This window comes from Anas acuta, chromosome 5 (assembly GCF_963932015.1).
Source record: "Anas acuta chromosome 5, bAnaAcu1.1, whole genome shotgun sequence".
Classification (NCBI taxonomy): Eukaryota; Metazoa; Chordata; class Aves; order Anseriformes; family Anatidae; genus Anas; species Anas acuta.
In genome coordinates, this window is record NC_088983.1 from 3,018,031 (window position 1) to 3,045,690 (window position 27,660).

General features: G+C 58.5%; 1 protein-coding gene across 12 annotated transcripts; it reads right to left on the minus strand.

Annotated features, from left to right (window-relative positions):
* On the minus strand, window positions 1-27,597 carry TRIM9 (tripartite motif containing 9). 12 transcript variants are annotated; one of them, XM_068682258.1, is made up of 13 exons: window positions 26,647-27,597; window positions 15,975-16,070; window positions 15,414-15,536; window positions 12,242-12,352; window positions 11,787-11,940; window positions 10,436-10,581; window positions 9,150-9,288; window positions 6,989-7,177; window positions 5,784-5,825; window positions 5,135-5,158; window positions 4,152-4,455; window positions 3,235-3,397; window positions 1-1,725 (listed from the first exon to the last, which is right to left on the minus strand). In XM_068682258.1, exons 1-13 carry the CDS (start codon window positions 27,469-27,471, stop codon window positions 1,663-1,665), a joined length of 2,379 nt encoding a protein of 792 aa, XP_068538359.1. In that variant the 5' UTR covers window positions 27,472-27,597; the 3' UTR covers window positions 1-1,662. The 12 variants fall into 12 exon arrangements, with proteins under 12 accessions (XP_068538359.1, XP_068538358.1, XP_068538357.1 ...); XM_068682257.1 differs by having other exon boundaries at window positions 4,152-4,452; window positions 10,436-10,593; XM_068682256.1 differs by having other exon boundaries at window positions 10,436-10,593.
* Between the last annotated feature and the right edge of the window lie 63 nt (window positions 27,598-27,660).

Sequence of the window (27,660 nt, forward strand, 5' to 3'; positions counted from 1 at the left end):
TTCTCTGGTAAAAGTCCTTTATTAGAACAGCAAACATGACACTTTTTTTGGGGGGTACAGCAGCTGGAGGCAGCTATCACCGCGCTACAGTGGGGGCGACGTCTTACAACCACGAGGAGTCTAATAAGCACCGTGAACATCCTAAAGAATGGGTTGGTTGGGGGGAAAAACAGGGAAAAGGGCTGAGAAATGGGCCCCGTGACCCGGCCACGGGGAGGGTTTTGGGGGGGGCTGGTGGGGAATTAATTAACCAAAAAGCTGCTCGGCGTTGGCCCGCAACACGGCTCTCCTGCAGCTGAGAAAACGCCGTCGGAGGGGAAAGGAGGGAGATAGCACCCCTGCAATAAATTAGCTCAGTGTGATCCTAGAGCCACGAGGGAACGAACGAACGGCCCCGTCCCGGAGGGGAAGGACCTATGGGGGCCTCCTGCGGCCCCGGGGGGGGGGCGAGGGACCGGGGGCTGTGGCTTTGCCACCGAACGCCGGGCAGCGAAACCGGCACCGCGGAAAGGACGGGGGAGCCAAGCGTGGGGACAAGCGCATGCAGTCGCCCTCGGTGCCAGGGGCACGTGCTGGCAGCGGGCTGGTGGCCACCAGCTCCTCTCCTGCCCCCCCCCCAAATCGCCAGCGAGGGGCACGGGGGTGGTTGGGAGAGGAGAGGAGAGGAGAGGGCAGCGGGCACGGGTCCCTGAGTGCGCGGCAGGGCTGCGGGCAGCTCCCCGTCCTCTCTTCCCCGTCCCCGTCCCCCCCACATCGGCTCCTCGCTGCAGGAGGGGCTCTCCGGGGAAGGGAAGGAGGCTGTCGGGTAGTTAAGGCGAGGTTTTTTATCCGGTGAGTGTAAAAAAATAAAGAGCTCCTCTCCCAGGAGCTGCGCGGCGTATGGCTGTGGGGTGCTGGCTGCGCCGCTCCGCGGGGAGCCGGGGGTGGGAAGGGGGGCACAGGGTGGGTGCTTGCTTTGGGGGGCGTTGGGACGCGTCCGGTGGCGTTAATTAACGCCCCATGTTAATGATCCACGCCAATCCCCTGCTCCTGGGGGGGTCCCGCTGCGTGTGGGGGGAGCTGCAGCAAGATGGGGGCGAGGCGGGCGGGCGCATGGGGGTTCCCAGGACCCGCTGGTCATCCAGGCCCCACCTCGAGGGGTGTTTGAGGTGCTCTGAGAGAAAGGCCACGGGGAAAGAAACGTCCTGCAAAGCTGTGGGACCCTGCAAAGCCACGGGACCCTGCAAAGCCGTGGGACCGGAGGGGCGAAAGCCTTCCCGGGGGGGGTCCCTCTCCCCGCCGTGCGGCCGGCCCCGTCCTGCAGCTCGGCCCTCTGAAACGAGACAAATCTGCCTCCCCCCCCCACCCCCGGGACCTTAACCAAAATGAGGAAAACCGAACCTAAAAGCGGACACGGAGCAACACCTCGGGCTACCTAGCTATAGTGGATCAGCCAAGAGCGAAGGAGCGAAGCGCACACACACAGGACAGCGCAGGCGGGTGGCGAACGAAGACTGCCGAAAGCCAGTTTCTTCCTGCCCTTTTTTTTTTTTTGTGTTTTTCACGTTTTTTTTTGTGTTTTTCTTCCGCCTCCCCCGTCGAGCAGAGGCCTCTGGTGCCGCAGAAGGGAGCGGGCTGGCTCCTCTGGCCCCGAGCAGAGGCAGCCGGCCCCGGGGAGCTGCCTCACTGCATGGCCGAGCGCGAGGCGTAGAATTCGGGGACGGGCAGCCCGGTGTGCAGCGTCACCTGCAACGAGATGCCAGGCCTCAGAACTGTCCCCACCAGGCTTGGGGACACGGCCCCGGGGTGTGACAGCCCCTCTGGGGATGGTGGGACCCCCCCCCCGGTGCGGTGGGAGGTGGTCTGAGATGGTGTGGGGAGCCCAGCTCGCCACGGGTCCCGGCTGCGGTGGGGTTTGGGGGTGGGAGCAGGACACTAGGACGTGGTGGTGGCTTCATTTTGCTTTTTCTCCTCTTATTTATGGGGCCGGGGCCCTGACGCAGCTCCAGCATGAATTAGGGCTGCTGGTACCCGAGGCACCGTGCCCCAAATGCTCCCAGCTGGCTGCCAGGGGTGGGACATGGGCACAGGGTGGGGTTGGGATGGGCAGGAGAGGGCACGGAGGGGGGTGAAGGACAGAGAAGGTGCTTAGGGTTTAGGGAGGCTTCCAAAAAGCCCCAGAGGAGGGGACGTGGCTGGAGGAAGGAGCTGGGCAGGGCCGTGCCGGGGGGTGCAGGGTGCTCGGGTGCCAAATGGGAGCCAGGCACCCGGTCCTGACATCGGGGAGCAATTCGGCACGGACTTCAGCACATAAATAAGGGGAAAACCAAAGAAAAATTTGAGAGTGACGCTCCCTGCTTGCAGGAAATCCCTGGGGAGCTGCAAGGGGCTGAGCGGGCCAGGGGCCGGGTCCTGCAGACGCCCAGGCACCCAGGAGCTGTGCAGGGCTCTCCCTCCCCAAATAATTCCATCTGGGAGGGAAGCACAGCTCCTTCTTTCCTCGAGCAGCAGCATTTCCCCCCCTCAGACCCAGATCCGTAAGAAACTTTGTCTAAAACACGATTATTTCCAGCCTGATTATGGCGATTTTAATTACTCTTGCCTTTGAAGGAGGAGGATAACGAACGGCTTGGGTTCATTAGCAGCCTTTTATCAGCATCCCACGGGATTCCCCTGCTCTCTGGGGGTTTGAAGCCCTGCCTGGCACACCGAGCTGCCAGAAACCAGAGGGGTCTACAACGTGCTCGTCTCTTGGTGGTACAGAGGGGTTGGGGTGGGAACGAAACCCCTCGTTTTCTCCCAAATAACAGGAAAGCCCTAAAAGCAGTGCAGGGAGGAGTGCTGGAAGGGCGAGCAGTGAGAGGGGGACGTGCCACGGCCAGGCTGAGTGAGCGGGGGACTCCCTGGGGCGGCTGCCAGCAGGGAAGAGATCGGTGAGAAGGGGAAATGAAAGCTGGAAATACCGCACGGGCCCGGGGAGCCGCCGCTTGGTGCCGTTCAGCAGAGCAGAGAGCTTGGGAGAGAGGGAGAGAAGAGGGGTTTGAACCTCCCCGAGAGGAAAAAGAGGCTTTGAAAGGCACCCTGCTCCATCCCAGAGCTCCTGCCTGGGTCCTTGGGGCGATGCAAGAGCCGGCGTGATCCCGAAATGGAGCTGCCAAACCCCACGGAGCAGGAGGGGCTGGAAAACTGATGGAGAAACCCAGGGCAGGGAGCTGGAGGCAGCAGCTCCGGGGGGGGCACGGCCCCGGCACCCACCTGCACGTTCCTGTTGAGGCTGACGGCGGGGAAGAAGAGGCCCTCCAGGTTCTCGAAGGCCACGGGCCCTTGCTGGTCCTCGTTGATGGAGAAGGTCAGGGTCCTCCTGGTCAAATCCAGCAGCACGCCCACCGTGGCGCCTTTCGTTATGCCGCCCTCGGTTCTGTGGGAGCAGAGAGACGGTGACAGCCACGCTGGTTTTGTGTCCTTCGTGCCCCCAACACAGGGTTTGGGTTTTGGTCCCCTCCAGGTCACCTCCCCAGGGCTGCGTGGCTGCGCTCCCGAGAGGAACGAGCTCAGCCCCTGCCCTCTGGCATCCCCCAAAGCATCCCCCTGACCCTACAGCCCCAAAAAAAGGGCTTCACACCTTGCCACTGACCTGTGCCCATCACCCCCTGCACCACCGCCTGTCCCCATGTCCCCAGGAGGACACCAGGAGGGGAAAGCTGCTGGGCAGAAGTGCGGGTCCTGCTTCAAACCCCGCTGACCCAGCAGAGAATCGCCCTCGAGCCTTCGAGAAGGGGATGCCAGGCTCTGCCCAAGTGACCACAAGCTTTATAATCCCAAGCTCCACCAGCCCACGGGGAAATCATGCCATAGCTGTGGCACAGGGATGAAAGCAGATGGGATTTTCTCGCTGCAGGAATTACAAGGCTTTGGAAGTTAGCAGATGGGGTGTGCTACGCGCAAGGGGTGCAGTGCATGCTCGGGGGAAGAGCCAGCATGCAACCAAGCCACAGAAATAAGCAAAAAACAACCACAGCAACGAACCAGAGCAGCAGGAGCTGTCCTTAACTTTGGGCAAAGCCACACTGCTCCCACAAAGGGCGACGAGGAGCGAAACCCCAATCCCTGCGGGTCCCTATAGCCTCCCCGACCCCTCGTGCCAGGGCAGGACAGAGCTGCGGGGCCCCTACCTGTTGGTGTGCGAGTTGTTGTGCATGAACCAGCTGCGGTTGTTGTCCACGTACATGGCCCAGGCCTTGTCGTCCTTGCCCAGCATGGCATCCTTCAGCACGTCGACGCGTGCCACGCCGAAAGCCGGGTCGGGGTGGTTGTCGTAGCGGTCGATGGAGAGCTCCCAGTAGTGGAGCCCTTTGGAGAAGCCCGTCTTGCCCAGCACCACCCTGTCGTCGTAGCTGTTGCAGGTGACGGTCAGGTTGTCGTTGGAGAAGATGATGTCGGCGTGGGCGGACGAAGGGTCGAAGGAGAACCAAGCTACTGGAAGAGATGAAAGGCAGAGGGGTCAGGGAGGGGGGACGGGCACGGCGCCGAGCCGCACGGAGAGGACGGGACGAGAAGCAGCGCATGCTCCATGCAGGGCGACACCGAGCTCCAGGGCACGGCCGCGGGGCTCCTGGATTTAGGTTTGGGGCTCCGAGCTGAGATTTGGATCTGCTGCTCCCCTGCCTGGCCCCTTGGCAGCTCGGGAGCCCGCAGGATCCTTGTCCCCGGCGCTGTCCGGCTCCAACAGCTCCGGGAACCCAAAGCGCATCCAGCGGCCGGCATTCACACCCAGGAACAGCCCTGCCCAGCAGCCGGCCACACGTAAGACAGGAGAAAGCCCACGGACAAGGCCTGAGGACCTCCACGAAGGGGATAAAGGCACGGGACTCGCTCTCCGGCCACCGGACAGGTACGGGGGTGACGCTCTGGACAAGACAACGGGGGGGTGGTTGCACAGAGCCACCAGTTTCACCGGTGGCTTTTTTCCTCCGGCGGTCAGCGAGACGTGAACTGACACATCCACAAAGCCACTCTCACGCCTGCAGAAGTAAACACGGCTTGAAGAAGGAGACACTCGGGTGAGGTTTGGTTGAGCGCTTTATTGGAACGGTGCGCACGGGACGGCTCGCATGCACACGCGGGCTCGCGCGGCGCGACAGGAGCGAGTCCGTACCTGCCACCATTTTTTTAATGTCAACTGTGGTCATCCCCCGGGGAGAGGCATGCGGGGAAAGAAAACAGCACGTGAAGTTGGCATTCAGTCCAAAAAACAAAAAAATAATTAAAAAAAAAAGGGATCAGAAATAATTTCTGCTCGCCCGCCTCTCCGGCGAGCGCACGGAGCTTTCAGGGCTGTGCACGCAGTGACAGGGGGGAGGTGAGGCGAGGATGGAGCAGTGCTGCTGGCAGGCACGGTGTGTGAGGGACGTGCTGTGCCCTTCAGGGGACACCTTTTTCCCCAAAAGAGGAAGGATTGGGCCCGAATTTGGGGGCTGCTGAGCGCCACTCCTGGGGAAGGCGCTCTGCGTCGGACATCGCCCACCGGCGCCCCGATGGGGGCACACTGCTTTGAGCAGAAGGCTCAGATTTTAACCACAGGGCTTCTCTTTAAAACCAGGGTGGGGAGGAAATTAAACGCCCCTGCAGCACACGGCAATGATGGTTCTTTCAATTTGCCTACCACCGGGACATCTGGGAGGGTGCGCACAAGAAGCGCTGCTCGCTCGCCAAATTAAACTTAAAGAGAACGAAAAAAAAAAAAAAATAAGGATGGATGAGCAAGACGGAGGAGGTGCCGGTTAATTGTTAACAAATATACTTGCCTAATTGAGAGTAAGGCGTTCCTTGGGTCTCAAAATTGCATCCTACAAAGAGATACTGCATTTCACACATCACAGCCACGACACAACACCTGAGAACCGCCCGAGGATCCGGCCAGCCGCGGGGGGCCGGGCTCCTTAAAAGCCAAAGAGCAGGGCCAGGGGTCACGGACGTGACCTGTGAGGTTGGGGGCTGCCAGCCTGGGGTCCCTGGGGCAGTTTTTGAGCCTCAGCCCCCTGCCACCACCCCGTTTGGCCCCGCCACCCGGCCCGTGGCTGCGGAGACACCGACTCTGCGGGACATCTGGGCACGAAGGCAGAAAAAGCCCGAAACGAAACGAGAGTCGAAGCCATGAGCGCACAGCGGGGTGAGGAGGAAAAACATGAAAAGCACAGAGGGAATAACAAAGCCGCGGGGCTCCCGGTTATGTCAGCAACGCTCATGCTGCAGGCGATGGGATGGAAACGGAGCGGATCGGGGGCCCCCATTCCTCCGGGGCTTCCAGCAGAGGAATTCCTCCTCTTGGAGCCCACTGAGCGGTGTAAATCGGTGCAGGGGTGGAAGAATCGGGGCCCAGGATCTTTTAACAACATGGGACGTGCAAGGAGAGGTTAGAAAACAGCTCGGAGACGCACCGCGCCTGCTGCTCCTTCGCCGGCCCACGGACACCGGGTGCGGGGACCCAGCCAAGCACCCATGGGTGCTGCCAGCAGGGTGAGGCACTGTCAGCGTGGGTACCTCTGCAGGGCAGGAGCCTCGGGTATGCTCACGCCTGGCTTTGCAGCTCCCAGAGGAGCTGTTGGAGCGCCCACCTCGTTAGGAGCCGGGCTGTGGAGGGTCCTACCCGACCGTGCTTTGCCTGGGGAGGGGAAGGAAACCAGGGAAATGTCCCCGGGGGGGGCTCTGTTCCCCTGACCGACAGGAGATTGGAGAGGAGGAACGTGCTCGGAGCCTGGCCACGAGCAGCACCCACATCAGGGGTGGCTCTGCTGCTCCAGCACCCCATGGATGGACCCGGTGGTGCTGCAGGCACAGCCGGGCACGTCCCCAAAAACCGCAGCACCGAAATCCCCTCCGCCTCGGGGGCAGCCCCTGCCATCCAGCCGCGTGTCGTGGGGAGAAAAACGAACAGAACAGAACGAAACAAACGGTTTGGAGACGGCCAGAAGCACAGACCAAGAGGAAATGCCAGAGGCACCCGGCTCACCGGCTGAATTCAGGGACTGTAAAGAAGAATGCAAGCTCAGCTGGTGGGCCGAAGATCTTAGCTCAAAGTAGGATCTCCCCGGAAAGCTGGGTTGTAGATTAAGGGTGGAGGAGAAAGGACTCATTCTACGAAGCTGCAATCTTTCCAAAGGCACTGGAAAAGGGAGGGTCTGCTCTTCTGGCTGCGTTTCTAAACGTGAGATCAATGCAAACCAGGGGTCAGACGTGGGGCTCTGCCCGACCGCGCCGCGCCACCGCCCGCCGGACCCGCGGCCGTGCGGGCACAGGGGGGGTGCAGCAGGGGGCCGTGGGGCTGAGCAGCCCGGCGGCACCCTCCGGGGGAGCTTTGCCTTGGGTAACATCGCAAATAAACGTGTGGTTGGCTTCCAAAATGTTCCTCGTCCTCCCGACGCTCAGGAGGTTTTTCTTTTAAACCAGCCCTGCGCCTCGTCACCAGAACGCACCTAGAAGAGCTCACAAGTTCCCCCCCCCACAGCTCAATTATTAAAAATAAATTTATTTTTAATAAATTTTGTACCTTTTCGTGTCCTAGACGCTACGTGCGTCCCTTTCTAGGACGCTGGGGAGGCTGCAGAGGCATGAGGCTCTAACGCCCTGCGCGCCACCAAGCACCCGCCTGGCCCAAAGGCTGTGAACCCCGAAAAAGCTGGAAATCATGCTAAAACAGATAAAAGAAGCTTTTTTTTTTTTGCATGGTGGGCTGTAATTTCTGGAGGAGGCTGCGGGAGCAAAGAGCATCGAAATTCAGAAATCTGGGTGGGTGCATCACTGCAAAACCTTCCTTTTTTTTTCCCAAAAGAGATGGAGCTCCAGGTTAGGTGCCCTCAGATGGCTCGTGGCTCTCCCAAACCAACATCTTATGTCCCTATATTTCCTGGCAGCGTTCCCCTTGTGCTGCTCGCCCTGTCCAGATGATGCTCAAACCTGCTGGGGATCAAAGCCTGAGAGGGGCCGTGACGTGCACGGCAGCTTCATGCCCCAAAATCTGGAAGCTGCAGAGGGCTGGCATTGATCTCCCTGAGAGCCCTTTTGACTTTTTCTTCCTTTTTCTTTTGTCCGAGGACAAGTGCGAAGCCTGCCTGGATGCTGGATGCAGCAAACCTTCCCCCGAGGCTGAACGGGAGCGATTTTTGTCAGGAGAGCTCAGTGTGCTGCCACTCACCTAGGAAGCAGCCCCACGAGCAGCCCGTTCCTTCCAGGCTCCTTCACGTTTTGGAGCTGGGCAGCTTAAAAGCCACGGAGCCGAGGAGGAACCCAAGCCCTGCTGGCTCCTGCAAGGCTCGGGGTGAGCTCTGCTGACCTTCAGGAGTGCTTCCAGCCACCCCACAGCAGGGCTGGCTCCGGGTTCTCCAATTTTTGGCTCTCCAGGGCAATTTCCCAGGATAAATGCACCCCTGGGCATTTATCCTGGGAAATATGGCAAAGGGGCTCCTCCGAGCGTGGAGAGCTCCCAAGGGTGGCTCCCTGCATGGATGTGGGGCTGCTCCCTTCCTCCACGGCCGCAGCACCCCCTCTCCTGACCTCCTCTTGCAGCTCAGAGCCCCCCCTTCCAGCCCGCACGTCAGCACCAAGCCAATTTTCCGCCCCGGATTAAATGCCTGCTGTGACAAATGCACTTAGAGTCCAGCAGGGAGACTCCTCCACGGCCTCCGAGAGGGCTGTTCCTATTTTGGGTGCCTGCCAGCGAGGGGATCAGCCCCGCAGACGGTGCCAGGGTGGCTGTCTGTCCCTGTCTGTCCGTCCTGGGGGTCTGCGAGGACACCCGGGTGGCTCCGTGGTGGCTCTGCTCCCTGCTGGGCGCCGCCAGGCTTTGAGGGGACGCTGTGGTGACGCTGTGCAGCCACGCACGATGCCTTGAGAGTGGTGCTGAGCATCTGATTTTCTTTAAAACAACATCAGTGAAGACATTGGAGCTTCCCCGGGGCGTAACACAAACCCTGACACCATTTCTCCCCGGGATATCTCCCCCTGCACCCACACCGACCCTCTCCAAAAAAAAACAAACCAACTTTTGGCACGGAAAGGGAGAGAAACTCGGATCTTCCCGAGCCTCCTGACACAGCCCTTCCTTTTTCCCCTTGCCAGCAGCGCTCGGGGGATCCCTGAGCCCGGCGGTGCTGGCCGTGCCCCCTGCGCCTTACCCTCGGACGTCTGCAGCACCAGGGTCTTGCTGTAGGGGCTGACGCCGGTTTTGTTGAAGGCCTTCACGCGGGCGCTGTAGGTGCTGTTGAAGTGAAGCCCGTCCACTGTGCACATGGTCTCCTTCCCCACGTACACCTCCTGCCAAGCAAGCACAGCGTCAGTGCCCACAGCCCCGCGCCACCGCCTGGGGCAACATCTAAAGGAGAGAAAAGCGCCCCAAGGGTTCCTTCCTCGACCAAAAAGGAAGTTATAAGAGTTATAAGACTTATATCCTGCCCTAAAAGCAGTTTTTGCAGGGATAGGAGCTGCTGGTTGTGTTCAGAAAGCAGAGAGGAACTGTGCCAGAGAGAGGGATTAATGCAGGCGGCACGGAGAGGGAAATCTCCTCGCAGAAAGCAACTCTGCGTGCTCCTGGGTGGCAGGATCAAAGCGTTCCTTGAAAGAAAACCGAGGCGAGTTCAGCACAGCGCTGCTGATTCACCAGCACCTCCCGCTCCTGCTGCCAAAGGAGCGAGGCTGTGGGCGCAGAGCGGGCGAGCAAACACATCCACAGGCTACCGAAACGTGCGGCTCACCAAACTTTCCCTCGCAATGAGCGGATCCCACAAGAAAGCCCGGAGGTTTGCTGCCCTCCGTGGCTCTGCGTGGGGTTTTCACCCCCGTGGGGAAGCTTTGCTGCCCCGCTGTGCTGCCAGCACGGTGCTGTGATGCTCCTAGGAGGGGCAGCCAGTGCTTGTACCCCGTCCCTGTCCTCCCAGGATGTCCCCAGAGCCTGCTAAATTGGCCTCCTGTGCCCTTCCCTCTGCGGATCTCACCTGTTTTTTTTTTTTCCATCCTCGCCCTGCTCCAGCTCCTGCCTAGCTCAGTTTCGCCTGGATGTGCGCGGAGAAGGCGAGGGGCTGCTCGCTGCGCCCGCTCCCGGTGGCTGCGAGCACGCCGGGATAACCATCAGCGTGTCGGATCGGAGAGAAATCTGATTTTAATTGTGTAATGACAGCAATTCGAAAGCCCTCAGGCCTCAAGCACCTCTGCTTTCTGGCAGCTGGCGAAACCCCGAGGCTTTCGGGGCAATTAGCACGGAATATTTAGCAACCTGCAGAGGCAGCTTCACACGGATCCTCTGCATCTGCAAGTCACATTGCTCACCGGGAAGGTATTTCTACCTTCAAACCTCCCCAAAAAATGCCCACGGCTCGTCTGCACCGCACCTGGGCGTCCCGGCAAGCCAAATCTCCCGTCTCCAAGGCGGGAGAGGACTGGAAAAAAAGTCTGGGGAAGCACCTACCCTGAACTGGCCGCCGTTGCCATCATCGAGCTCCAGGATGTAGCCCTCCACCTGCACCGTGGACAAGGGGGGCTGCTTCCAGGACAGCGTGGCGCTGTTGTTGTGGGTGCAGCACTCCTCCAGCTGCAGGATCGGCGGGGCCGGCACTGGAGAGGAAACTAAAGGCAAGTTAGAGGGACCCTGGCTGCTAGCACCGCCCAGGGAGGGAGCACCGAGGGTGGATTTAGGGTTTCGGGGCTCAGCCAGCACTGCTCAGGGGGTGGAAATGCAGATTTGGGGGTGAGAAGCAGCAAGAGCTCTTCTTCTAGGTGAGCTCCTCCAAATTTTGCCACCCTGCAGCTTGGCAAAGCTGGGATTTCCCTGGGGTTTCTCTGCTTTCTTTCTTTCTGATGGGTTTTTGGAGAAGCGTGGTGACACGACAGGGTGTGCCACTGCCCCGACTCATGCCCCGAAGCAGGGAGGCTCCCAAAAATGCTCAGCGGGGTGCCTGGCCTTGCCCGCAGCCCAGCACGAAATGCTGCTGGTTTTCCACCCAGATACAGCAAAGAAGAGACGTGGGGGTGCCTCTCAGCAAGGGAACAATGGCCCTCAGGCTGCCCAAAAAGATTCGGGGTCCTCCCACGCTGTCCCCAGCACAGCACCCACCCCTGGGGGACTCGGGGCTGCCGTCCCCTGCCAGCTCTGCCCGTGCACAGCTCCTGCTGCTGGGCACATCACAGGACATGGGGAGCCCTGAGATGATGTGGAGAAGCCAGGGGATGCTCGGGGAGGAAAAGATGAACCTCCCTGTGCTACCTGCTCCTATGCTTGGCCACTTTCACAGTGAAAAAAAATAAAATAAAATAAAAAAAATGAAAAAAACACAAAACCTTCCTGCGTAAAAGTGGAATTTCTCGTGTTTCTCTTTGTGGAGCTGGGCCAAAGACCCCCCTCCTGGTAACCTTGACGCTGGGGACCAGGAAACTGATGCCACTGCTGTCAGGGCCACACAGATGGATAAAAAATGTCTTAATGTGGCTCCTAAAAGCCTTTTCTTCACCTGTGAGAGGCAAGGGTCTCACCACTGATGGTCTCACCCCCTGCCCCTAGCTGCTGGTGTTTCCTGCGGTACGGAGGACGCACGGCACAGCACTGCCCCCAAAAGCAGCCCCAAAACCAGCCCCAAAAGCAACCATGGGGATTGCAGGGAAGGGCAAGCTGTGGCTCTGCGCTTCACCACCGAGAAACAACGACGAGGTTGATGTGGAGGCCAGGAGAAGGTGAGAAAAGCCAGGCTGATTTCCATCCTCCCCGGGCAGAACCTCTCCTCAGCGGTGCCGGGGGCGAGCAGGGGCGCCGGGCACACTCTTACCTTTCATCTGCACGAAGTCCAGCTGGTGGATGGACTGCAGCAGGGGGGCGTTGTCGAGGTTCAGGTCGAAATCCGTGGTCATCCGGGGCGTCAGCGTCCCCTTTCCCCACTGGTCCTCGGTGAGGTGCACCCTCCTGATGAGCGCGTCCGAGATCTGGCGGCGAGGAGCGGCCTCAGGCACCGAGGGGCCGCGTGCTGGGGACCCGCCCTGCCCTAATCCTGCTCCCCAATTTCTCCCCCTCACTCCTTCCCCTCATTTCTCTGCTCCAGAGAGCCCCGAACACATCCTACAACCCCTCCTTTCCGTGCTCAGAGCCAACAGACCCCGTCCTGCTTCTGCTTCTGTTCCGCTGCTCCCAGCCCTTGATTTTAGGGCTGGAAAAATGGGGATCGCGTCCTCGCTGTGCCCCCCCCTGCCTGCCATATCACCCCAGAGCTCCTGATCCCATCCAGACCTGCAGGAAGCCGCTGGGGTCGTTCTCCTTGATGACCTCCAGGCAGTACTCCATCAGCCCCGTCGTCTGGCGCAGCTTCACCGTGCAGTGGGAAATCTGGTCCCGCACCACCTGCGGCGACAAGGAGAGCCACGATGGCCCAGCCGCAAGGCTGGGAACCCAAAAAGAAAGGAAAAAAAAAAGCTGCAGCCTCGTGGGGATGCCCCTGAGCAGAGTTGCTGGGTGGTGGGTGAGGAGCAAGCCTGGTTTTGGTGTTCCCGAGAGGGATGAACCTGCCCCAGCTGCAGTGCTGAGGGGGAGATTCGTGTGTTTGAGGTGCTCACCCTGCATCAGCTGAGATGGACCATGCAGAATTACCTTTTTTTTTTATTCCCCAGGCTGCAGCAGAGCCTGGAGATGGGCTCAGAGGGACAGCTCTTTCTTTTCTGGAAGAGCTTTAGGGCTGCGTAAAGTTCTCGGCGTGCTGTTAGGGGCAGTACAGGCGAGCTTCCCACCCCCAGCTGATGGAAAAGGCTGCACTACATTAAAATTTGGGAAAGCACAGCCACGTCTCCATCACGGCAGCCTGTGAATCCCGTGTTAAAACAACCCCTGGGCTGCAGGCACCCCCCCTGCCCAGCCAGGAGGGACGCAGAGCTGCATGGAGGCACGTCCCAGCCCCCTGCGGCAAACCAGCCTGGGCTTCCACGGGGGCAAGGACTCCTGCAGGGCAATCAATCAGAGCGTGCGTGGCTTAATTAGAACGTAATCACCTCCGCTTCATCACCTAGCAGGAAGAAGAGAACCGTAAGCCCTGCAGCTTGGGACGACGTTTCTGGGAGATGCTATGAAAGATGCTCCTGGCTGGCTCCTGGTTTTTAGGGGGTTGCTGTTTGCAAGGATGTCCCTTGCTGCTTTGGGGAGGGGGCTGCAGGAGCAGCAGGAGCAGAAGCAGCAGCAGGAGCAGTAACAGCAGCAGTAACAGCAGCAGGAGAAGCAGAAGCAGCAGGAGAAGCAGCCACCAGCACGCCAGGCTGGCGAGGCAGCAGGGGGAGCTCCCATCTTGTCCTCTGGAGCCATGCAGAGATGCTGGAGAGCTCAGAGCCCATGCAGGAGAGAAGCACACGCTGGGTTTGGCCTCGAATGCTTCCATCAGAGGGAAGAGCTCACTCGGTGCCAGTTTTTACCACTCGAATGCACCGGAATGGCTCTGCTGGCATCAGATGCTCCTGGAGAGCCAGACTCCTTCACTCCCTCTTTGGCTCCGCTGTGCCTTTTTCCAGAAGTGTGGGCAAGCCCCCAAACCTCCCGTCCCAGTCCTTTGGGGCAGGATCCAGAAGGTGCAGGGGGAGTGCAAAGCCTCGCAGCAGCCCCTTGTATCAATTTGATCCATTTTCCTAGGGAAAACTCAAAGCCTTTGAGTTGTGCACGGGGATAAAGCAAAATCGGGAAGGTCCTCAGGGCTTTGACTTGTGCATGGGGATAAAGGCAGAGGCTGGGCAGCTTCAGGAGAACCCAAAAGGGTTGGGGTATCCACCAGATCGCCAGGAAAACCAGCCTGCCCTGGGCTGTGCAGGGAAGTTGGCCGTTTGCAGAGCTCTGCAGGAACCCAGGGGTAGCCGAGTGGTGGCATCCTCTGGGAAAAGGCTGGCAGGGCAGTGAGCTTGGGGATATCAGCCCACGAGGGGATTTGATCCCATTTCTGGTCATTTTTATGTCTTTTTTTCCCCTTTGCATGTCAAAGGAGGCAGCAGGCAGCAGCTGGTTCCTAATTACAGCCTACAAAAGGGGCGTTCGCTGCGCGCTCCCAGCACCTCGCTGCTGCCTTAAAATAGGACGTTTATTTCAAGAGCTTTTCTTTTCCTGCAAGATGATCTGAGCTGTAATTTACATTCGAGCACAGCTCCTGGAAGGCAGTAACACCTGTGCTCGTCCCTACCTAAACGTCTTCCTCACCTTCCTCCTTTCTCAGCGCTTGGCTGGGTTTCAAGGCACCCGGCCTCGCGTGAACCCTGGCTCCGGTGTGCGGGATGAGCCCTGCTGGGGAGCGTAATCCCATAAGAAGGAAGGGTCACGGACCAGTGGTTCAGCCCTGAAGACACAGACGTGTGCAGTGCTATGTCCAGGAGCTCAGTGGCTTTGACAGAACCCTTGGAATTTCGTCCTGGGACAACCCTGCAGGGACCTTGTATGGCCCCTGCTTGATCCAGCCCGCGCTGTAGGGTGGCTTCCCTTGGGGAGCTTGGGGAAGTCCTTTGGAAACCAGAGCAGAACAGATAAGGGATTTAAAACCTGGCCACGCTGCTCCTTTGGATGCTGTTTGTTAAAGTCTGGCTCTTTGTCTGAATCCGAGCTTGGGGGGAGGTTTGGGAAAGGCAGAGGGGTTTGGGAATGGCAGCGCTTTGTCCCTCCCCACTTCATTTCCTCCCTCTGCAGCAATTAGTGCCGGCCCACGGGCAGCCCTGGATGGGTGCCTGCCGCACGAGATGTGTGTCAAGCTGAAGTAGGTCAGCCCTAAAGCCCAGCTGACCCCAGCTCCGGGTGCTCCATGGGGCAGGGAGCTTGGGCTCGGCGGTGCCAGGCGCCGGTGGCCCGGTGCCAGCTGGCAGGCCCTGTCCCTTTGTGCCCCTTGTCCCTGTGCCGTGATGGCCACTCTTGCCTTGAAAGCAGGCAAGATTCCCTCTGTCCCTGTCCCCAAACCAGAAGGAAAGGGTGTGCAGAGGCTGTGAGCCTCAGCCTAACTGCTGAAGCCACTGCCTGGCTGCGTGAGAGGGTAATTAACTGCCCCAAAGGGGAAAAGAGAAAGAGAGCTGGTCCTGCACCCACAGGATGGGCTGTCGGCGTGGCACTGCCTGCTTGGGCTGTGCTTCGGTGCCAGAGAAGGAGCACCGAGGCAGGGCTCGGCCCCACAAAGCTGCTGTCACCCTGTAGGTCCAGCTGGACCTATACGGGATCCACGGGGGTTCAGCAGGATCATCTCGGCTCCCCGCCCCGTGCCAAGAATTCACCTCTGGGTTAAAGCACCACGAGGTCTCGTTGGGCAGAACAGAAAATGGAGAGATTCCTGCTCCTGCCCGGTGACAGAACTGCTACCTCGTGACCCCGAGTGCCCCGGGATGGCAGCTTGTGCTGAAAGCAGCGTTTCACCCCAAAACCAGCGCCGTGGTGGTGCCGGCAGCGCTGCAGGGCTCACCTTCAGCTTGTGCTCGTGCTCCTTGTTGACCCGGGACAGCAGCTGGGCTTTCCTCCTGTTGAGGGCATCGATGAGGGCATCGCACTGGGCCACCAGGCAGGCCTCGAACTCCACGCTGTTCTCCTGGGGGTTCAGAGCAAAGCGTCACAGCCCGGGGCGCCTCTCCGCGCTGGTTGGGGAGCAGGATTGATTTATGGCCCTACAAGGGCCGGTTTTGTATGCACAGCCACGGCTCTGCAACACCCCAATCTGTAGTGTTTGAGTATGGGGTGCTCCCAAACCTGCCTCATGGCAAATGGAGTAGGGGCAGGTGAGGAATGGGTTTGGTTCATCCTACCACGGCCTCGGGTTTGGGTATGGGGTCATGGAGGGGGGAACAGCCAGAACGCCAGCTGGGTGGCTTTGGGAGGAGCAGTTTTTGGGAAAACTGCACGGGGATGCTATGAAAAGAGGCAGGTGCTGATTGCGGACCCCTTTGGGAGCGGATTCCCTACAAACCAAGCGGGGAGACGGGGCAGAGGATCCCCAGAAAGGCTGCTCCTCCCCCGGGAGCCGCGCTACCTGGATCTGCTGCACCATGTTGCGGAGCTGGACCAGGAATTCTTTCGCCTCCTTGGCTCTGTCCGACAGCCCGTTGAGGGCCTGGGAGAGCTGGCTCTGCAGGGGGAAGAAAGAGTAGGGTTATTTCCACGTCCTGACCTCGTCCTCGTGCCGGAGGAGCTGACGTGTGCGCATTTGGGGCTGGGCATGGAGCGCGGTCCCTGCGCCGCCTTCCCGGGGGCGCGCAGCCTTCAGCAGCCCCACAGAGGCGTCCTCCTGCCCCTGCTGCCCTGGGGGTGGGAAGGGAAAAAAGAGGGTTAGCCATCAGCTCAGCTGCCCTGGATTTGGGATGCGCAGACCCAGTGTGCCTCCCTGGCTGCCTTATTCCAGGAGCTGGGCAAATTCCCCGTGGTAAGTTACCTCTCGGAGACATCTCGCCTTTTGGGGGGCTGCAAACAGCATGCGGGTTTTAGGGTGGAGATGGCCCCACGTCTCCAAAACCTAACCCTCCGTGGTCACGCCATGCTCCTGGGGATGTGGCAGGGGCAGGGGGAGGAGGTGGGGTGGCTGCCTGGCTGTCAGAGAGAGCAGAGAGCAGAAAACGACCTTGCGGCACTGCCTCCCCCGGAGATGTTAATAAAACCCCGGTGATTTCGGCATTTCCTTGGTGATTTATCGTGCCCCGGTCATTAGGACGCGGAGATAATCAGTGAATGCATCTCTAATAAAAATGGGATTGCTCAGTCAGCTCAGCAGCCTGCCGGGCTCCTCGCCCCAAGCTGTCCCCTGCGAGATCCGTCCCCTCCCCGACAAAACCTCCCCAAAAACACCCCAAAAAACCCCTTGGCTCCTGGCCTGAGCACCCATCTCCCCCCATGCACAGCTCCAGCCCTGGCAGGATCAGGGAACAGCCCGGCACGGAGCTTTGCTGGGGGCTGAGCTCGTGAGGTTTACAAGCTCCTCATTAAAACTGCAGCACGGTGGTTTTTCTTTCCTTTTTCCTTCCACAAAGCCTTCCGAAAGCTGTTTTTTAAAATCAACATGCGTTTTTGGAAAAAAAAAAGAAAAGATCTTTATCTCAGCATAACTCTTCGAGGCTTTCCTAATGGGCCAACGCTTTAAATGCGCCCTTAAAATTTAATGAGAGCTCTGCGATGCCCACGGGTAGGTCACCAGAGCGAAATGACCTCAAAAACAGAGCTCAGCCCTGTCCACAAGGGGCTGAGCTGTGTTTCGGGGAGGCACAGGTCTCCTGGAAGAGCTCTTGCTGCATCCCCAAAATGCCCCTTGGGCGCACGGCTCCCTGGCGGGGCGAGCTCTCAGCCTCACAGCCTCATCCTGCCAGGCAGCCCCTGATTCACAGCCGTGGGACACAGAAAAAAAACACTCCTGCTGTTATTCTGTTATTCTGTCTTATTCTGTGGAGAGGAAAAGCCGGCCTGAAAGCCGGCCTGGTGCCCCCAAAATCGGGGTTTTCTCCCTGCTGCACCCCGCAGAAGGCGAAATGCTCACAGAGCCCGCGGGGGCTGCTCCTGCTGCCGAGCAGATGCTGCTCTGCACGTGCGAGGCAGGGTCTGGGGATGTGCTAAGCTGATTATCTCCGGGGCAGTTGACACAGGAATTAATTCCAGGCCTTGCACAGGGCCCCCCGCATCTCGGGAAGAGGCGGAGATGCCGCTACAGCCGCTGGAATGAACCCAAAACCCTGCAGGGTCCTGCTAGGGGGGGGCAGGCACTCAGTCTTTCTGCTTGAGACCATGGAAGAGGCTGCTCAGCTTCACTGAGAGCTCCTCGACTGCTTTTTAGCTGCTTTTTCTGTAGCTTTTAGCTTTTTTTTTACCTTTTAGCTGCTTTTTCATTATGGCTTTTTCATTAAAAGAAAGTGGGAGGGCAAAAAAAAAAGGCTGAGGGCTCCCGATGCCCACAAAGAGCAGGACCCAGGCTGCGTGGACCCAGGCTGCTGCCGGCCACCTGGTGAGAATTGGTTAAAACCACCGAGTTTTTGATAGTGTTGGTAAAAAAAAACACAGCAGAGCAGGGCGCAGAGCAGGAATTGTGCGCACAGATGGCCCCGGCCGCTGGCTTTGTTCGGGCACACACTGGAGCAGTGTCCTTCCTCAGCAGGCAGAAGCGACTGAAAGGCTGCAGCCTGGAAAAGAAGACAAGGAGATATTCTTCCCGAGCACCGGGACCTTGCTGCGAGCCTTTGGAAGTAGCCCCAGGGGTTCCCTGCTCCGGGGAGCGCACGCGGAGCTCTGCCTTTTCCAAAAAATGTAGGGTGAGGGATGCTGAGACATCCGTCAGCCCGTCTGGACCAGCAGGGTGAGCCCCAGGTTCCCCTCCAAAAAGGATTTTTCTGGTGTTTGGGAAGCCACCTGCTCAGTCCAAGCCAATGCTTCCCAGCTTGCAGGACGGCCAGGACACAATAAAAAATATTGATATTATCAATTAGGATATATAAAGAGCATTTATAACGTAAAAAATCGATTAGAATCTATCCTAACTGAATATATCCTAACTGAAACCAAGGCAACGCGTAATATATATCATTATATGTTGATAATGAAAAAATATAAGATGTAAAAAATAAAATATTATTAATGTTATGATATTAATAATGAAAATAAGGCACGGGGGGGGCTGCAGAGAGGGGCGGGTGGCAGGGGAGACGAGGCTCCCCTTCGTGCCGGCTGGAGGAGCACAGCCCTGCTGATGGCTGGGAGCTCGCTGATGATTTATCGCTGATTTATTGCTGATTTATCGCTGATTTATCAATGATTTATAGCTGCTGCCGTGCTGCTGGTGGCTTTTCCAAGCATCCCTGGGAGCGCAGGGCTCATTTGCTCCCCGTCGGCGTCGGTGCGCTCCCGGAGATGGATGAGGCTGGCGAGAGGCTGAGGACAACCCGCGGCTGGTCGGGGATTTCTCCAGGCTTCTTCCCTTCCCTTCCAGGCACAGCTCAGCAGCTCCAGGACCATGTGGAGGTGCTCACAGCTGATTTTGTGGCAAAAGGGCTGAAATCAGTCAAGGAAGGGTCTAAGAGTATAGCTGGCAACCCCTAGTGCCAGCTGGCTGCATGGGGAACGGGCAGATTGGGGCCTCGTTGAGATTTCCTTCTCCTAAGGGTGATAAAGAGCAGGACGAGCTGCAGACAGACTGCTAGGAAAAAAACAAACACAAAAATAAACAAAAAACCACAATTCTGCTGAAGGGAAAGTGCAGGAATTGGCTTCATGGTGCTCCAGAAAGCGCCGTGCGCCTTGCTCAGAGCTGCTGCTGGGCGCTGCTTCCCTTTGGAGCCCTCCTGGTGCAAAACCAGCCCTCCGTGAGCATCCAGGAGGGAAAAAAAGATGGTTTATTGTCAGTTATCCACCTTTCTGGGGCACATTTTTTGGGGCAGGCAGCACACAGGAAATATTGAGTAGTAACATTGAAGCCTAGGATCCGAAAAGCAGGGCTCAGCCCCTGGGGGAGGGCTCTGCAGGTCAGGAGGAAGCGTCTCATCAAGCACATCCCAGGCAATCACCGAAATAACGTTATTATTGTTGTGAGGAGCAATAAACCCAGTGCACAGCCTTAATTAGAGGGCAGGCAGTTAATAAAGCCAGAGGCTGCGTTTCCTGAGGAGCCTGCTCGTCAGCTCGCCCCTGCAGCAGCCGATCCCTGCCCAGCTCTCGTCTCCTCGTGGCATTTTTCTCTTGGCTCCCAAAAAGCCTCCCAGGAAGGGCTGGAGGATGGGTGTGGGATGGGATGGAGCTGCTGGTGGCACTGGGGGACTGACCTTGCTCCCTTGGGGGGGTGCTGTGAGCTGCTCTGACTTCCAGAGGACAAACGAGGGCTGCTGGAGAAGGTGGAGGAGCTCCGAAACGCTCCTGGTCGGGGCAGCGTTGGGTCCGGCGAGGTGGGAACAGCACCAACTGCTGCTTCGTCTTCTTACGCAAAGAAATTAAAGGAATTCCTGCCAACGGCAGGGTAAATCCTAACGGATAAACCCTATTTTCCTCCGCACTGCGTGGAAAAACACGTCTGCAAAGGTTATGGTCCCAAGGACCTGCTCCACGCGCAAAATGAAGGCGCTGTGGGTGCACACAAGACCACCACCCCGCAGTCCAAGCTGCCAGGGCATCACACACCCATTTTTTTGGGGTTTGCAGTTAGTGCAGGAGCGTCCCTGCAAGCACCACGTCCCCCAGGCACCCTGCCGCATGTCCCCACACAGCCCCGTGCCCGCCACAGCCTCAAAATCACGCCCCGTGCGCCTCCGCCCCAATTATCCCCTCCCCGCACGGCTCTGCCATCCCATTATTGCATTAAGTCTTTAAGCCTGATGAGTGTGGAGTTAAATCCCAACCCGATTAGCTGCACTAACGATGATTTTTACCAATCCTTCCCCAAATGCCACCCGAGGAAGCAGGCTGCGAGCCCCTTGGGGTGGTTCCTCCTCCTGCATTCGGCGCGTTGGCCACCCTGTCCTAGAGGACACGGCAACCCCCCTTGCTTCCCTGATGTTTTTAGGAGGATGTGGGTTCTTTATTCATTATTTTTTGTTAAAATATCCCTCTTGGCTAGTGCTTTAAAGCTCGTGTTAATGCCTGACAAGCATCCAAGGGGGATGTTAAATCCCTTGCGCGTGGGGGACGGCTTTCAAGTGGCCTCCCGGGAGCCCCGCTAAGATTTCCAGTGGAAATAAGAATTTGGCACGGGTGAGAAAACCTTCAAAGGGGGCGTGAAGCTACGAGGGAGGTGGGCAGGGGAAGGGGATATCGTTAGGGTGGCCAACCGAACCGGATGGATTATGAGGTTGCAGACCCATTAACAACAAAAGAAGAAGAAATCAGTAATTTGCGAGGAGCTGCGCCAATGCGTGCCTTTAAAAAATTATTCTTTTATAAGAATTAAATTAGGCTAATTAGGAAGTAATGAAGGACCTGTCAGAGTGCCCAGAGTGAGCAAGGAGGCGAGGGGACCCACAGCTTGGAGCTGGGGCCGAGCAATTCACCTTGGTGGACTCGCTGAACCATTCAGGAGCATTTTGGAAGAAGTGGGGAACCCAAAGAGCACCGAGGGAAAGGAAGGGGGAATAATTCATGTTTGCTTCAGTGAAAGTTTGTTGTTTTTTTAAAAAGGAGAGGAAGAAGTGGTCCCAAGAGCTTAAAGAATGGAGCAGTAAAAACCTTGGTCTCTGTCCGAGACAAACCAGTGGGGATGTATTTTGAATGGGATGGCTGTCGAGGTAGAGGAAAAACTGCAGAAACTCTCCTGATTTAAATGTGAGTGGGGAAGGAGGGCATGAGAGGGGGTTCACAGGGGGCACACCAAGCGGTCAGCTCAACTTCTAAGTCAGGAGCTGCAGCGGGATCAGCAGGCAGCATCCCAAAGGGCACACGAGGCTTTGCAGCACTTCACTTTCAACAAAATTAAACTCTTTTACACCATAAACGTGCAAACACGTTCGGAAGTGATACATTTCATACCTCTTTTACAACAAATACGTATTTAAAAGGGTCTGGGGAGCCCCTGGGCCATGCGTTTGGCAGGCAGAGCCCATTTCTCACTTGGCTGAAGGGCTCTTCTAAAGTCCCTGTGAAGTTGAAGGGGAAAAGAAATCTCTTCCTACAAACCCTCGGAGGGTTTGAAGCTCCTGGGGAAGGAGGTGCTTTGCTAATATTTATAAGCTCAGCTTCAAACGCGGCGCCACGCTGGCCGGCTCGCAGGGACGGCACCGGGCGTCTCGGGAGCTCTTCTCCGGTTCCCAGCTCCGCCGTGACGAAAACAAACTTTAAAGAGAATGGGAGAGGAGCTGCTGGGTGCGGGGAGCAAACACACGGCGTGCTGGCAGGGCCGGGAGCAGCTTGTTAAAATGCTCTTTGTTCTCCCCGCTGCCGGGCTATGTGGACGAGCAGCAGCAGAGGGGAATGTGGGGTGCGTTTTGTTCCTCCTGCTGCTTCGTGCACAGCGAGGAGCCCCTGCTCAGGGCACGGTGTGATGGAGCAGCACCTGTACGAGAAGCAGAGGGGCTCCACGTGGTGTGGAAGTGCTAACGATGCTGTTACCAGCATCATTTTCCATCAGGTAGGCTCGTGGGGTGCAGGAGAGGATGCAGAGACTCCTGCAGGTGTCCGAGCTGCGGCATCCACCCCGCAGATGCGGCTGAACGGAGCCAGCCTGCTGGGATTAGCCCGCTGCTCTGCCTGAGCTCATTAGCCCTGACTCTTAATTAGCTCCCGGGTGGCCCCGCTGTGACCCCTGGGCTTCACACGTGCAGAGATGGAGCTCGGATCTGTCCCGGCCTCTCCCAGCTGAGCTGGCTCGCTGGAAACCGGTGGGAAAGGACCCCCGGGGCTCGCTGCAGGGAGCACGAGGCCAAAACTGCCTCCGAGCAGCACAAAGGAGCCCTTCTCCTCCTGCCTGGCTGCTCTTCCTCTGCCCAGCACGTGCGGGGTTGTGGCAGCCCTTGGGAACACAGCGCCCGCATCCTGCCCTGCCCAGGGCTCAGCTGCAGGCTCCGGGTGTCCGAGCACAGCCTGAAAACATCGCCCTGTGCACCAGCCCCCTGCCACTGCAAAATGTTGCAGACTCGTTGGTGGGATCCTTGTTCTGTACGCCACCCCACACCAGAGGTCCCGCAGCAGTGGTGTGCCAACCCGTGGTGTTTTGGGTACAGCTGGAACCGTCCTTGAGAGCCTCTTACCCTCTCCAGGGGGAGCAGACTTGCACTGTGCCACCCTCTGCCACCCTTCTCGTGCATGATCTGAGCTAGGATCACCAGGAATCAACACCACTGCCTTAATTTGGCTTCTCCTGAATAGATTTTCATCCCAGCAGGATGATCTTGGGGCACGGAGAGAGCTGGCTTACTTAGCAGCTAATTTAACAATCCAGACAGCGAGGGCACAACGCGTGGCAAGCCACACGGAGAGCCTCTTCCGAGACAAACGGAGCAGGGAACAGGGCAGGAGATGCACTAATCCGCCTGTTGGTTGTTAATTAGCCCTTGATATAGCCAGGGAGACCAGGGGCAAGTCGAAAGTGGTCTGCTTTAACAGAGTAAGCAGGTTTATCATGCCACCAGGCGATGCGGGGCATTCCTTCAAGCCTTTAGGGATAAAAATGAAAATACCTCCAAGTGCTACGTGCTGGCAATGTAAAAAGCACACTACAAGCCTCCTCAGATCCTCTAATAAGCATTTTTTATTCCTATACCAAATACGAGTTGTTAAAAAACCACACAGCATCGCTGTGAAGATGCACGATGGGGTTGTGCTCACACAGAGCAGGTTCTAACGAGAGACACCAAGGCTTTCCCCGCACAAACCTGAACTTTGGGGCGCTTTATTTAGGACTGCAGAAAGCAGCAAAGCAAAAAGCAGCACCATAACCCTCTGGAGAACGTGTCTCAGGCCACGAAACACCCTGCATGGCTGTCAGCTCTCGTGCTGGCTGCTGGCACGGCTCACAAGGCCGGCAAACAACCAGCAATGCCTTTTTCTCACCCTCGGATCATTTATTTAACCCCAGGAGCCGCGGTTGCTCTCACTGCTCGCTCGTTCTCCTGCTTTTCCAGCTGCGGATGCAGTGTCAGGAGGCTCCCTGGCTGACACACTGCCACCTGTTGACATTTCCGGGAGAAAAAAAGATGAGAATTGGTCCACGGGCTGATTTTTTCACTGCTGGATTTTCACTCCTCTCACCTGGCGTGCTCCTGACCAAAATCACCGAGTTTGTGGGATTCTTCATTCGTGAAGTGGCCAGAATTAAAAACCCAACGCACCTCCACGTGGAAAGAATGGAAAAGGGAATTTTGGATGGCGCAGCACAGCGTTGCCTGCTCCAGTCCCTGCATTTTAGGGCTTCCCACTGGAGCTGCAGGGATTTACACCCCCTCCAAGGCAGCCCCGGGCCCTTTTTTATTTGCACAGACCTCAGTGGATGCCTCCTGGCATCAAGGGGATGCTGCAGTCGTCCAAGAACACCCTGTAAAGCTTGCTGTCCCTCGTTACCTGTGATTAATGGGGTATTCTTGGATGCTCATCGCTCTGTTAACCGAGGTAAGCGCAGAGGGAAGGGCAGAAAGCTGCTTTCTGAATAAATCCTGATACAAAAAGGCAGCATCGCCTGCAGGACACATGGAGCTGGTGTAAATCCACCGACCTCAGCCATTCCTTGCCTTTTTTTTTTGGCCTCAAAGCACCTCCACCTCCCCAGCACCCCCAGGACAACGCAGCCCTGGGGAAGGCAGGAGGCACCCTGCATGGCTGGAGGGGCAAGGGTGCTGGGATTTGGGAGACCCTCAAAGCCAGGCTTGGGAAAATGCAGCAGGAGGAGATTAAGGACCCTCCCTGCTGCTGTTTTAGCAGCAAATATTTTGTTTTGCCAAAGCAAACAGGCCTCTGTGCAGCAGCAGCTCCCGGGGGTTTCCCACAGGCTGCAGGGCCCAGGAGCAGCAGCACCAAGAAATCAGCCCCCAAAAAATGTTCCTCGGCTGCCCCCAGGGCAGGAACACACAGGCATGGGCAGTGTGATCCCAGCCCAAGCAGAAAACAGCCCTGGTTTAAGGCAAAGCAACGGGGAAGGAGCTGGTGAAGAACTGAGGCTGAGCCCTACGAGCCTCTGTGATGGAAACCCACCACTGTAACCCTTCAGTTTGTCTGAAAAAATAAATAAATAGGTATTTATAAACAGCACTGTCAGCGAGAGGGCCTGGAATGTGCAGCGAATGCAGGATCCAGCTCCATCTTGTGTTCCTGCCTTTGACATGACAAGCAGCACCACATCTCAGCAGGGCGCAGGCCGGCAGCTGCAACCTACGTACACAACGAGGACATTTCGGGTGAAAACCCCATTTCCCTCTCATCCCTCTCTCACAGGACTCCTCTGTCTCTTCCTGCGAGCTGTAGGAGCCCCTCACAAGCACTCACCTCACCGAAAGGACCAGGCAAAGAGGGACTGTCACCTTCCAGGCACGTCTTGCCACCCCCAGGAGGGCAGGGAGGTGGTGTTGCAGGACGCTCACCAGCTCCAGTCTGAAGGTTTTGGTTCCTAAGCCAGGTCTGTGGGGTTTGGTGGTCCTGGTAGCTTGGTTTAAACCAGCTCCATAAAACCTGACCCATCCAAAGGCCTCGATCTGGTTACTCAGCCCCTCGGAGCACCCCTGAGCTCTGGCAGTGGGGCCATCCCTTCAATTCTACAATATTGTCGTATTTAACCCAATTTCTTTCCCAATTTCCCTCCCCTAACAAAAAACCAGTGCCAAATGGCCACAAATCCCTGCCTGTCACATCCCGAGGACACACACAGACTGCAGAAACGCGGGCTCAGCTCCACTCTCTCATTTCCAAGATCTGCACGGCAGGTCTGTGCCTGCTGCCCACATCACCGAAACACCACCCTGATAAAGCCCTTCTCCCCCAAAAGCTGTTTTGAAACAAAACCTAACCACTCACCTACAAACACACCACCCTGCAGAGCACAGAGACTGCACCTCCAGCACCACCAGACACCCACGGGTGCTCCTAATGCCTTGCTGCACCCGAGGCAGAGCAGGAGCTCAGCGCCGCAGCCAAATCCTGACGAAAAGGCCTGGCACCCACGAGATTCCTCTTGTTTTAACAGCACCGCTGAGCTCCGGGGCCGTGTCCTGCCCTGCTGCGTGGCGGCATGGCCCCAGCCCATCCAGCCGTGGCTGGAGAGCTGCCTGCTCCCGCAGGAGAGCTGGCGCCGGGGTTTGAATGCGGCGAGCACGGGCTGGGTTTCCGAGCAGGAAAGATGCTCCTGGCATCAGACAGCCACCGTGCTGGGGGAGAAGGAAAGCAGGGCCAGGAGCAGCAAGAGGCACAAATCGCACCCTTTTTCCTCTCTCGCAGCACGGTGCCAAGTGCCCGCGGCCCCAGCACAGCTCAGGGAGCCGCAGCCCAGCCGTTTGCACCCCCCAGGGAGCCACAAGGCGAAGCACAACGCACAGACAGCCCCGTAGATGGATTCCCCATCCCCTTTCAGCAGGGTTATGCGTGTTTCCACCTCTCCCCGACTCCCTACTGCCAGCACCCATCTCCTGCAGCTCACGCAAGGAGCATAGCGCATCCCCTCGTGCCCTGTCCACCCACGTCTCCGTCCCCTCTGCTTATTTCCCTGAGGGGATGAGCTGAGGGTCGTGCTGTGAGCAAGGAGGGAGGCTGCAGCATGAGCTGGGTGGCGCTGAGCCCACGCTGGCTGCGTCCCCAGGACCCTCTCCCCCCAGCGAGGACGCGTGTGGGAGCGAGCCGCGCTGATCAGCATGCAGGGACAGGCACCTCTCCCTGCTGCCGGCCTTCCTCCTCCTCTTCCACCTCCTCCTCCTCCTCTTCCCGATGACTCAGGGTGCGGGAGGAGGCGGGCAGCCCTTCCTCAGCCACCGAGGCTTCACGCCTCCCTCCTGCCAGCAGCATCCTTCCCACCAGGAGGTTTGGGGAGCCTCTCCCGTTACCTTTGGGGAGCCTCTCCCATTACCTTTGGGGAGCCTCTCCAGCCCTTCTCTGCACAAAGCCACCAAAAGTAGAGGGCTGAGGGTGCCAGGATGGGCAAGTGATGCTCACAAGAGGCAAGGGTGGATGGATGGCACGGGGACACGGTGCCCCCAACCAACACATGACCCCATTACACGGAGGGAACCCCATGCAGAGCTCAGCCCGGCGGCGAGGCAGCCCCCGGGGCTCACCTTGTGCAGCTTCCACATGGCGCCCAGCGCCTTGACCTCGTGGCTGGAGTGCTTGCCTTCCTCCAAGCACTGGTAGCAGACGGGGCTCTTGCACTGCACGCAGTACATGCTGTGGTTCTCCAGCTCGTGGTCGGTGCAGGTGGAGATCTTTCGGGGGCTGAGGCGCCGGCTCACCCGGCCTTGAGCCGGCGGCACCAGGCGATGCTTGGCCAGCGGGCCCCGCGGTGGGTGGCAGCGCAGGCGGCAGGGCTCGCAGTAGAAGACGTCGCACTGCTCGCACATCACCGCCGCCTCCTTGGGCGCCTTCTCGCACAGCTGGCAGCGCAGGGCGGCCGCCCGGCCTTGCTGGTAGCGGTCGATGACGGCTTCCAGCAACCTGTTCCGGGGGAAACCTCGCAGGCCGCGCTCGTCCAAGCCCAAACTACGGTGGCACTGCGGGCACGTCAGGCAGGCGCTGCGGGGAGGCGGCGGAGGAGCCAAAGCTGAGGGTGGCGGCGGTGGCAGCGGGGCGGCCGGGGGGAAGACGCGGACGCCGTTGGGGGATTTCTGGCAGGGGGTGGTGGGCGCGCTGGCGAAGCCGCCGTAGGAGCCGTAGCCGCTGTCGGCCTCGCTGTAGAGGCTCATCTTGTCCAGGTCCAGGTAGTCGTAGTCGGAGGCGGCCGAGCCTGAGGCGCGGCGGCTCTGAGGGGACTCGGCCTCCGGGGTCTGCACCAGGATGTTGCGGGCGCACGCCTGGCAGAGGTTGTGCGAGCAGGGCAGGATGATGGGCTCGCGGTAGAAGGAGCCGCACACCGGGCATTTCAGCTCCTCTTCCATCTCTTCCATCAGGCAGCGGGGCAGAGCAGCGGCGCTGCCTAGAGGATGGGGGGGGAGTTCAACGGGGAGCGGAGCGACCCGCACCGCACCGCGCCTCAGCGCCGACTGACGGCCGCCCGCCGCCCGCCCGCCGCGCGGCCCGCTTGGCCCCGCCCCCCTCCTCCCCCATTGGTCCAACGCTGGTTGAAGGGGCGGGCG

Bases quoted from the DNA above. Each gene is read 5' to 3' on its own strand.
- TRIM9 (XM_068682256.1), bottom strand. From the start codon at position 27,471: ATGGAAGAGATGGAAGAGGAGCTGAAATGCCCGGTGTGCGGCTCCTTC. The intron at 12,353-15,413 runs GTGAGCCCTGCA...TTGTCGCCGCAG, and splicing joins AGCACGAGCACAAGCTGAAG to GTGGTGCGGGACCAGATTTC. The intron at 10,594-11,786 runs GTAAGAGTGTGC...ACTTGCCTTTAG, and splicing joins GGACTTCGTGCAGATGAAAG to TTTCCTCTCCAGTGCCGGCC.